Below are 12155 nucleotides of genomic sequence, written 5' to 3' on the forward strand. Positions count from 1 at the left end.
CTGCGACAATCTTCAGGATTATGCAACACATTAAAAACTGTGGTAGTTTTGCAAACGGTAGACTACATAACTAGGGCAGTCCTCAGACGGAGCTGCAGACAGAATTTTTATACATTTATGTGACTATTTTTATTTGTTTATTTATTCATATATTGTTTTTTCAAAGCGTTGCCTAATCTGCAAACATGCCGAAGACAGACAGGCATGAGCACATTCTACACCACACAAATTTTAGTCGATAAGAGATTTGTCGGCTCACGGGCGCGACCATCGAACCCAACAAATCCAGGACGCACATTGGCGGTGTGGTTTAAAAGCTTCACTGTGCGTCCTGGATTTGAGCCGATAAATCTTTTATCGACTAAAAAATTCTCCTTCGGTTAACATATACGAAAATATATTAATTCCGAGGTAGAGCGAATTAGATATTTAAGGATATTTGTTGTCGATGTATATATATATATATATACATGTGTGTGTGTGTGTGTGTGTGTGTGTGTGTGGTGTAGAATGTGTTTAACATCTATCTGTCTCGGCAGTTTGCAGATTAGTCAACGCTTTTTGGAAAAAAAATATATAAAATTATATAGGATATATTAAGATATCATATATAATATATATATATATAATATATATATATATATATATATATATATATATATATATAACTATATATATATATATAATGTATATATCAAATACATTAATCTCCCGCAGGGTTTCTGGAATAAGAGAGGCTTTCCATTGTTTCCAGGAAATTTGTTCCGGCAAATTGTTATTTCCACCTTTTGCAGACAGTAATTTACAGCAGCATTTCAATTGCACTTCCCGAGGTCTGATTCATTAGGTTTTGGGTCATAATGACTTTGGTTCCCTTTTGTTCCACTGGCAACGAAGCACGGACACAATAAATCCTGGATATGTTTCGAAAGAGAAATGTATTTTTGGAACGCCGATTTCAAATTGTCAAAAATTGCAAGAGAGAGTTTCAGCAATGTGCAATTAAAGGATTTCCTTTACTGAAGCAATACATTTCATTCTCATTAGCATATTCACGCAGCCTTGCTGTTACTAAGCAAATCAATTCCCTGTTGAATTATAAGCCTTCACAACGTAACAGTGCTGTATAAAGACTAGCACACAGACTAACAGACAAAGAGACATGCTAATTAATGAGAGACGGATTGATATGTTTTAAAATGAATCTGTCAGACGATTGACTGAAATATATTGCATGTTAATAATGAATTTCTGTAATTAATCAATTTAGAAAATAGACTGCGCTTTTGCTCATGAATGTGCAAATGACCACAGATCCCAGTGAAGAGAACAATACTTCTTCAGTTCTGTTTCCGACATTGAGCCTCCTCTCATAACAAAAACGGAAACAAAGTTGAAAAACTAGCCATAAAAGCCAATTAGAATATTAAGTATATCAATCAAGAGTTCTATTTTAAATCGACAATTAAAGGCTTAAGAAAAAAAAAAAAACTCGACACTCAACGGCTCATTTTCCATCTTCAATCTCCATTGCATGTTTCCCATTTGCCTAAACGCAAATAACACTGATGTCGCTCCAACGAAGAACTCGTTATTTTCCGCTCGTTTAAATCGAGAACCATCACTTGCATCTCGATGGAAATGAGAACCACCACTTTCTTCTCGATCACAAGGAAATTGTCCAGAAACTCTTATGGGAAGAAGAACAATAAAACCACGCGACCCGAAATATTTGATGACCTTCATTAAGAAAGAAACTTTGGTGACCGTCTAGCTCACGTAGACATTAAGTACCTCAGGGACCAACTGTGCTTTGACTACTACACACACACACACACACGCATATATATATATATATATATATATATATATATATATATATATAAGTCATATCACATTTCCGTGATTCATATACATATATCGAGCTACAATGTCCTTTAATATCTAATTCGCTCTACCACGGAATTAATATATTTTCATATATGCTTAACCGAAGGGGAATTTTTTTCTCGATAATAGACTTGCCTGGACCTGGCGCGAACCCATGGATCCTTTCAAATCCAGGGAACGTCAGGGAAGCTTTTACCTACTACACCTCTTGCGGTGGTGTATAGGTAAAAGCTTCACTGACGTTTCCTGGATTTGAAAGGATCCATGGGTTCGCGCCCAGGTCCAGGCAAGTCTATTATCGAGAAAAAAATTCGCCTTCGGTTAAGCATATATGAAAATATATTAATTCCGAGGTAGAGCGAATTAGATATTAAAGGACATTGTAGCTCGATATATATATATATATATATATATATATATATATATATATATATATATATATATATATATATAAATTATAGTTTTCCCTATGAATGGGTTCCTCATAAAAGTGCTGCTCAATGGGATGGGGTTGCGAGCCCTACAACTATAGCAACGTTCTTCGTTTGACATGGCGATCTGCCTACAAAAAACTGATTTACCCAGTACATATCTTCCCCCTTACCTTTACCTCGCTCCCTCTCGTTCTTTTAGGAAATAGCACTGTGTAACCTTATTGCATTAAATAAAATTATCCTAAGCTGCATATATAGTAATAATAAAACTAATGATAAACTATCTGTATTTTCATGAATAACAAAATATGATGGTGATAATGTTATTGTCCTACGGTGGAAGCTGAATGAATGAAATGAAAAATGAATGAAATCACGAATTGTTACTAGTTCAGTAATCGTGAAACCAAAGAGGTTATAGTGAAATAACTGCAGAAATGATCTCAGCCGACAATTAAATGGCACCTTGTATGCTAACCAGATTATTTCACAAAATACGAAATGAGGTGACAAAGCTTGACGATTGTGACTTCAACCACAGCCAAGACAGGAGAGAGAGCTGACCTGACTGGATGTGGTCAATAAAGAGACAATACCCTTATGCAGAGGCGTAACAATAGGGTGGCAGAGGTGGCAAACTGCCACGGGCCCAGGGCCTATAATGATTAAAGGGGCCCATGGACGTAGAGTCACAGAAAGGGGGCCAAGGGACCCAAGGGATATGGGGCCATGGCCGTAAAAGAAAAAAAAAATGTAGGCTACTGCTTACCGTTATATTTTAATGATTTAAGAAAAAAATTATTTCAAATTCCTCAATATAATACTGGTAAATGATTATTAACAGAAACTGAGAAGACATTACATATTGTTAATGTATACGATGGGTTACGGGTTAGGAGGTCATAGTGGGTATTACTGTCCGTACACGACAGGTCCGTATGAGATCTTGGCTTGAACGCGTTATATTCCTGTCTAAGTCCTGGCCTCCCTGTGGCCTGTACACCAGTTACCAGAGTCTGTCACCACCTGTCACCGCCAGTATGTTTTGATCATTTAAAGGAACAAAACAAAACGATTTACCATTACAAATGGACATTGCAAGCCTAATGGCCCTTTCAAAAAGGATGCAGAAGGTCGCTCTTTCTCTGAAAAATATTATCATGCAGTGTCCAAATCAGGTGTGAAAATTGAGAGGTCGTGGTTATGCTATTCACTAGTTCTTGAAAAGGCTTATTGTGAGACACGTTGGTTGTTTGCTAATCGAGGAGCAAGTAGATTTCAAGATACATGGATTGATGGCTATTGTGACTGGAAACACATAGTTGAAGGTATGAAGAGGCACGAATCATCCCAAATTCACTATAATGCATGCCTAGTATATGAACAATGGCGCTTGCATGGAACTTTGAGTGAAGCACTTGAAGGTAATCTTCAAAAGGAGAAAAAATACTGACGTCAGGTTTTGGACAGATTATTAAATGTAACTCTTACATTAGCGATGTGCAATTTGCCATTTCGTGGACACAGAGAAGGAACACAAGCAGAAGATGAAGGTGATTATGATGAGGATGAAAGGAAACGTGGAAATTTCATTTGCATCATTGAGTTGCTTTCTAAATATGATCCAGTTCTTTCAGAATTAAACAGTAAACCTAAAGGTAAAACAAAGTATATGAGCCCAATGATACAAAATGAACTCATTCAGTTGCTTTCAAAGGAAACTGAAAAAGAACTTACTTGTGCCATTAAAGCAGCTCCATTTTATAGCATAATGTTAGATACAGCACAGGATATTTCCAAAATTGATCAGATGTGTGAAATATACCGTTACTGTAGCATAGAATATGATGATAATGGAAAGCCAAAGGCCCTACAAATTAATGAGTCTTTTTTAGGGTTTCATAAGGTTGAGGGCCAAAGTGGAGCTGCACTATCAGAACAAATTTTGCAAATAATTAAACAAAGAGGACTTTCTATTTCAAGGTGTCGTGGCCAAGGATATGATGGAGCTAGTAACATGAAGGGGATATACAAAGGTGTGCAGAAAAAAATAATTGATGTTGAACCCAGTGCAGTTTATGTTCATTGTGCTGCTCATAATTTAAATTTGGTGATTAATGATGCTGTCAAGAATGTGACAGAAATGGCCCAGTTTTATGATATTGTTCAAAGAGTCTATGTGCTTTTTCGATTGAGTATCAAGACATAGGACATATTATCTAGCTTAATTTCTGAATCAGGCACTCACAAAGGGGTAACTATTAAAAAGTTGAACCCAACTAGATGGGCTGGACGTTATGATGCGGTATTTGCTCTCAAAGTTCGATTCTGTGATGTGCAGAAAGCTCTAGCACAAATAATATTATGCAGCTCTAAGGCAGACGAACGCAATGAAGCCACTGCACTAAAGAAATGTCTTGAAAATTTCAATTTTGTATTCCTTTTGACGTTTCAGTCCTAAATCTTACAATCAATAAATTAAGTATAAAAAATGCTGCAATCAAAAGCAGTTGATCTTGCTAAGGCAGCAGACCTCTTAAAGGTTTGCATGGATGAGATGTGCAGATTAAGAAATCAGTTTGAGGATGTAAAGAAAGAAGCAACAGATACAGCCCAGAAGTGGTCAATCAGACCAGAATTTGAGAAAAAGAGACTTCGTACCGTAAAAGGACATTTTGGCGAGCTTTGTGAAGACCAAAGATTAGAAGATCCAGAGAGTTTGTGTAAAGTAACTGTTTACTATCGTACTCTGGACATCATCACAACTCAGTTGAACTTCCGTTTTACTGGCTTGCATGAAGTTGTCTCATCATTCTCAGTGTTGGAACCAATCTCATTGCAAAATTTATCTGACTCAGAGCTGTACGAAAAAGCATCTAGTTTTGTGAAAAAATACCACAACGATGTGTCAGAAACATTCACACAGGAAATTCTCAGCATGAGATCTGCTCTGAAGGGAGAAATAAGCAAAGTTTCTAGTATTAAGGACCTTGCTAATATGTTGATCATAGAAAATCATTCTATTTCAGCCAGTTTCCCTGAGGTTTGCACTGCAATGCTATTGTTTTTAACTATTCCAGTCACAACTGCAAGTGCAGAGCGTTCATTCTCCAAACTAAAGCTTGTTAAAAACTATTTGCGAAGTACAATGGCACAGGAAAGATTAGAAGGACTAGCTCTTCTATCAATTGAACAAGGAACTGCACGTAAATTGAACTTAAGTAAAGTCATTGACAGATTTGCAGAGATGAAAGCAAGGAAGAAAGAATTCTAGAAGGTATAAGGTATATTTGTTTATTTAATGATGGTATAGATGTTTTGGACCAAGTTGTGTTTATTTTTATTTTATAGGCATCGTAATTATGCAATAATGTAACGGCCGCATAGGCCTACATAAGGGGATTCATCTGATTCATTATTGAGAATATATAATTTAGATGTTTTTTTCTAAGCTATGTATGTATTAACTATTAGTAATTATATTTCAATGCCTGCATATTATATTTTAATTTCTTATGTCTACCAGTTCTACAATATATTAAATCAATCTCTCTACTCTCTCTCCCAGAATATAGATTAATATTATATCATATAAAATATATATATAGGTATACTAGAATATAATATTATATATATATAAAACAAATTATTGACCATATATTACCACTATATATGTTATATTAATTTTTTTTTTTTGAGGTAATGGGGGCCTCCCACTGTAAGAAAATGCCACTGGCCCATTCTCACCTAGTTACGCCCCTGGGCCCTTATGTGGTCGTGATGAAATGATTCAATGAGTATTTGTGGAGGGCCTAAATATATCTACTTATTTTTGTCTGTAATTCTATCAGCTCACCTCTTTTATGACTGTGTGTGCGGGTGTTCACTCCTTATATTTTCTTCTCGTATCGTTGTTCTGTAATCTGGAATCCCTTGCTATTCGCCTCTGAAAATTAAATGAGAGAACGAATTAGAATCATGAGATGAAAAACTAACACAGTTCAAACATGAATGAGTTGAAAACAGCAACCGTAAATTGAACACCTATTTTCTAAAAGGAGATAAAACGAAAGAAGTTTAAATATATACTATATATATATATATATATATATATATATATAAAATAATAGTAATAATATCTTTTATTTCAGCTCATTTTGGGGCAATTTACATGGAATATACAAAATGCAGACAGTAACACACAATCAAGATAAATGAGACAACATGATAAAAAAAAAGAATAATCGGCACTTATCCATCAAATAGCTGAGGTAGTATAAAAGCTAGTAATCATAATACTGGTAATAACAGTAGTAATATTGGTGAGAAAAAAAAATGCATTGAGAGTTATAACAGTTAGTGCACAGATTATATAACTTAAATTTCATCTAGAGACCTTGGGTGGTTGCAGTAGTCAGGTCCAGAGAGCTAAATACGAAAATTGAATGTAACAAAAAAAATTTAACTTGATAGTATTCACAGTAATAATGAAAAATTAAAATATCAGCAATAAAATATAATAATAATGACAGAATCTGCAGATGACATCCTGCCAATACAGAGATTAAGTCCTTTAGGGGACAAAGGCACCTCATGTTTTCCTATCTTTCCCACAATTTAGATCTTCTTGCTTCCCTCATTAGGAAGCTTTGTATGAGGCGTCTCAAAATGTCATTGTGCACAACAGTGATACGTCTCATGGTCTCTCGGGTATAGTTCGTCCAGAGGGAGCACCCATAGATACTGTAGCTGTACGAGCGGAAGAGCAGCAGTTTCACGTCTCGGTGACAGAAGGCAAACCTCCTTGCAACCATGTTGCCAGTTGCACATAGCTTACGACGCCTCTGTTCAATGTCTGCCGTATCTTTTAGGTCGTCGGTGATAATGTGACCCAAATACGGAAATTCGTGCACAAATTGCAGCCGATGGTTTCCGAGGAAAATTTGTGGTTCTGCAATATGCGTAAACGATCTCGGGAGCAGCGACATGCACTGGGTCTTGGTTTCGTTGTAAATAATATCAAATTCCTCTACATATTGGCGGCAAGTGTCGATGAGTCGTTGGAGACCTTGCATTGATGGGGGAATCAGAACCATATCAACTGCTTCGATAATCTTAAATTAAATAATTTCGTGCAAACAACTTAAACCAAATGGCCAAAATCATAGGCCTATGCTCGCCAGTTCTTCATATATCGAAACTTTATGGATTACTCCCCTTTCACAATGACCCAAGTAACCGAAAATGATGGAACCGAGATCACGTCCTTTGATGGATATTATTACGCCTACCTCTGATGGATGTTATTAGGCCTACAGTCGTAGAAACATTGCGCGTGTTCTTATATAGTCAAATGGCCGTGGCAGTGCTTAGGCTTATGAGATGATTTTCTTAAAAGATGGTGTTGAATGGATGGTTAGTTTTGGAGTAAGCGTTACCATAACAATTAATAAAAAATGAACACCATCATAGGACACGTATGTGGCGGTTGTAACACTCACTATATCCCACACTAAACTCAGTCAGGTTACTGTGGCCTGTGCATGCTTCTCCTTTATTTTCACGATTTGGGATGTTCTTACTCCTTCCGTTTTCCCTGATTCGAAAGAACATTAGCTCATTTACAAACAGAAAGCGCAAAGCTAACGAAACGGTATGAAAGGAATTCTTCCAGGGAATTCACAGGGAGGAAAATAACCTATCAATCATTAACATTTCTCTAACATGTCCCGTAGCAGTTTCTTACATTTTGAAGTTTCAAAATACGAAAGTTTGAGTGAAGGAAAGTTGAAAAAGAAAGCTTCTATGGCAAATAATAAACAGAGTATGTGTAGGATATAACATCAAAATAGTGTGTCGTGCTCTTCCCTATAGTGCCTTTTTTTTTACCTTGTCTTTTATGTCAAATGCTAACGAACCTTAATAACTTGCAACGTTTCCTTGTCTAATTAGAATCTTAAATAACGATTTCCAATAATAACACAATAATTACGCTATCGTGGCTCACGTTATTACAAGCAACATTTCACCCAATTATACTTTTCAAGTAAATAAACATAACGGTCCATTCTGTCTCCTGCTATGGGCTGTTCATTGAAGCGAGCCACGGTTGAATGTGTGTGGATCAAATTAATTCATATTAAACTAACTAGAATTCTCTATACTTCATATCAATGATCCGAATATCTGATTTCCACAGCTGCTTTTTTTTTCTTAATACGAAAGAGATGAGTACTGATTATTCATCCTATAACAGAAATACTGAATACATAGGCTACACGCCTTATAGAGAAAGACGAAATTTCGTTTGACTCAGAAGGAAAACTGAATACACATATTCAACTGGATATGAATATTTCCTTGACTAAAGATAATTTTCAGATCAGAAATACATGTTACACCTAATACTAAGGGACATCTGTAGCCTAGACCGAAGTGGATATATGTCAACATGGAAGACAGATTTAAAAACTGAATCACACCTACCAACAGATATATCGATTTCAGGAGAACGAGCTCTGGCTTCACAACTAGGCCTAGGCTGTTTGGTGCAGGGTTTTGTCGTCGTGGCTGACCCGGTACTATGTTCTCGGAAGTGGCATTTTATCAAACACATGGCATCTTTCCCTCATTGGGTCATTATATCGTCGAGGAAAGATTGGACGGTTGCCATCTGACCGCAGAATTAAGTCCAAACTGACTCCGTAACGTCTAGTGCACCAATCCAATTTAGACTACTACTTGAAAGAGCACGGCTGAGCACCGGCAACGCAGCATCAAATGAGTTTACATCTAACAATTCAATCTTACGCCAAAAATAACATTTCTCATGTTAATGTAAAATATATTATACAATATACATAAAAAACAAAGCAAACATTAATCTACAACAGATTTTTTTTCATAGAGATTGCATCTAACCTAAAACGAGATAACTGCATTTGACACCACACTTAGCGAGAGTCATGCACAAGTGACCATTCCATCGGGTAACATTATAATGTGCTGCTGATAGTGCTTGAAAAACGCACAAGTGACTGACTGCAACCATACTCGTGTCCGATTTTCTGCCCTGAATACCTCTGTGAACCACGCTTTACTCGATGCACCTCAAAAACGGTAAGAGCAACACTCTTAGATTGTTTTGTTTCCCCTTAAATAGCGTCTCGTTTTCATCACGCAATAATCATTATTTTTGATGTTGCCATCATGTTGACATTAGGAACAACGTCAGAAAGTTTGTTCTTTGCAGAATTATTAGACTGATATCGGTCACTATTAGAGGTCATAAGTAACCGTGAGTCTAAGTACATATGTAAATGGTTCTTATGTACTCAATTTGGTGTTTAAAACTTATCGCTTCTCTTACCTTTAAGAATCGCCTCTATGTTAAGCGTCTTCGCCAGCCATGTGAACTCTCTGCTCTCTCTCTCTCTCTCTCTCTCTCTCTCTCTCTCATCCCGATTCATAACATCTCTCTTCCTCTCTCTTTCACTTAGCTTTCCCTTATCCCTCCATCAAATGGACATATAACGGCACATCGCCTTCATAGGCCTAACTTCAAGGGCGTGGGTGATTAGAGGAAATATTGGTGAGGATCTCCCTTCTTCTGACTCTGTCTATTGTTAAACCCATAAAATATAAAGATATTGGAAAGGAAATTGGGGCCCTGGTGGTTCTTATGACAGAACGATTAAGTTTAATTGGTACTCAAATTCAATAATATTGGGTAGGCCTATGTCATAAAACCGCCGTTAGCCGCACTATTTGAGATTTCTTTCTATGCTCGTACAGAGCGAAGATCCTGTTTTCCTACTCATACATTTTGCCCAATGGAAATAAAGTTGATTAAGCTCCTCCATTTTATAAATAGTATGCAACAGATTTTGTAAGAACTTTGGTGGATTTGAAATAGTTATTTTCATACACGGGTCACGTACGTAATGTCGTTCTCTTAAAAACTGGACACTGTTAATAAATATACTAATAAATATACTTCTACATGTGGCCTCGTTTGGAATTTTGAGGTAATCAAATAATGATGTTCATATGACAAATTTATTCCCGTGAAAAAATTTTCTTTCGTAATAATTATACATGATGTGTATATCCGCCTTTGCCAGGATTCGAATCTATGACTTTTGGTTTTGATACAGAGAGTTGTTATTATTATTATTATTATTATTATTATTATTATTATTATTATTATTATTATTATTGTAGTAGTAGTAGTAGAAGTGGTAGTAGTAGTAGTAGTGCTGACGGTAATCATACTCTCACCATTATCATATCTTATAGTAACTTCTCGGAGCTGGTTGTAAAACCTTGAAGAAATCTGAGCAATGACATTCATCGGTAGATCTGAATAATCATGAATGATAAGAATGCATAACTGATACGAAATAATGAATCCTTTGATTAACGACATGTTTAATCATGCTTTTAATCAAAGTAACAGTAATGATGAAAAGATGAAAAATAATAAAAATTTCACCAGTAATAATTAATTTGGTAGTAAAGTTAAAACAAGTAGATACTAAACTGATGATTTTTTATAAACCTGTCTATAGTAAATAAAGAGGCAGCCTGACCTTGCGATAAACCGTAGTCGTTTCTTTACTGCTCGTGTAATTCCCATGTCAGGTAAATTCGTCCACTATCGAGGATTCCATATTTTCGGAACTTTTCGTACTCGACATTACATCACTCCTAACTAGATCTCACACTTTCCAGTAACACAAAAACTAAGCGGCCTTTTTATTCTCAACCCAAAGGCAGAAGGTATCCTGCTGTCCTACGCAAATAATTAAACTCCTCTGTGACTTACCATCTTCTTTTAGATCTTGTGTGCCTCGAGTCGTTGAGCTGAATTGACTTGAATATAGAATTTAGGCCAAAGGCCGAGCACTGGGACCTATGAGGTCATTCAACGCAGTTACGCTACGAATCAAGTGTTAGGAGAGAGTGGAAAGTAAGATGGAAGAAAGAGAATATGAAAGGAGGTAGAGTAAAAGGAACGAAAATGGTTGCAGCTAGGGGCCGAAGGCACGCTGCAAAGAACCTTTAGTAATGCCCACAGTGCACCGCATGAGGTCCACTGACGGCACTACCCCCCTACGGGAGGGGGGCGGTTAGCCTCGAGTCTTCCCAACTTATCTTCGGGTTTTTCGAACCCCAACACCTCATCCTTGGAGATTCTCATCTCTCAGTTCTGAGGCAAAAAAAATTTCATTATATATCTGCATGAGTGAGAAATGACAGCGTATGACCTAATTTGGTGCTTTTGTAATTAACAGAAAAACTCTTAATCAGACGTTTATTAATATTATATACATGAAATCCTTTGGGACTGCGGACAGAGAAAACTGTATAATTGTTGAAAAATGTATTTAGGTGTGAATATTTGCAAAGGGATATTTGTAAACGCAGCTTTAAATGGGCACATAAAGATGCATTACTTAACATAATGAGAGAGAGAGAGAGAAAGAAAGTTCAAACTCTTCAATGCAAGAAAAAATCACATTGTATCTTCAATCTTGGCAAGAGATCAGCAACATTCATAATCCATCTTTTCGAGAAAGCATTAATACAAGAAGAAAGGAAGGAAGGAAGGACTCTACAACCTTTCGCCTGTTCTCGAGGTTCACATGTCTTGAAGGATCCTCTTGAAATGACATGGCTAAAGGGCGAAGTAAACATTCCTTGGAATGATATTTTGATTCCTCTTGCATGAGATCAGGAGTCCTTCAGGATATCCCTCTGACCATTTGATTCCTTCTGGATTCCCTGGAGAGACGCTCTTGACTTTTTATCTTTTCAATGTTGTTCCCT

At 36.5% G+C, this 12155-nt stretch overlaps 2 protein-coding genes across 2 annotated transcripts; both read left to right on the forward strand.

The window, feature by feature from the left end:
* Nucleotides 1–3822: 3822 nt before the first annotated feature.
* Nucleotides 3823–4533, forward strand: LOC135214232 (zinc finger MYM-type protein 1-like). Its single transcript, XM_064248294.1, has one exon. The coding sequence runs from the start codon at nt 3823–3825 to the stop codon at nt 4531–4533; it is 711 nt and encodes a 236-aa protein (XP_064104364.1).
* A 282-nt stretch (nt 4534–4815) lies between these two features.
* LOC135214233 (zinc finger MYM-type protein 1-like) lies at nt 4816–5598 on the forward strand. The gene has a single exon (XM_064248295.1). It carries the CDS (start codon nt 4816–4818, stop codon nt 5596–5598), a length of 783 nt encoding a protein of 260 aa, XP_064104365.1.
* Nucleotides 5599–12155: the final 6557 nt, after the last annotated feature.

This window comes from Macrobrachium nipponense, chromosome 45 (assembly GCF_015104395.2).
Source record: "Macrobrachium nipponense isolate FS-2020 chromosome 45, ASM1510439v2, whole genome shotgun sequence".
Taxonomy (NCBI): Eukaryota; Metazoa; Arthropoda; class Malacostraca; order Decapoda; family Palaemonidae; genus Macrobrachium; species Macrobrachium nipponense.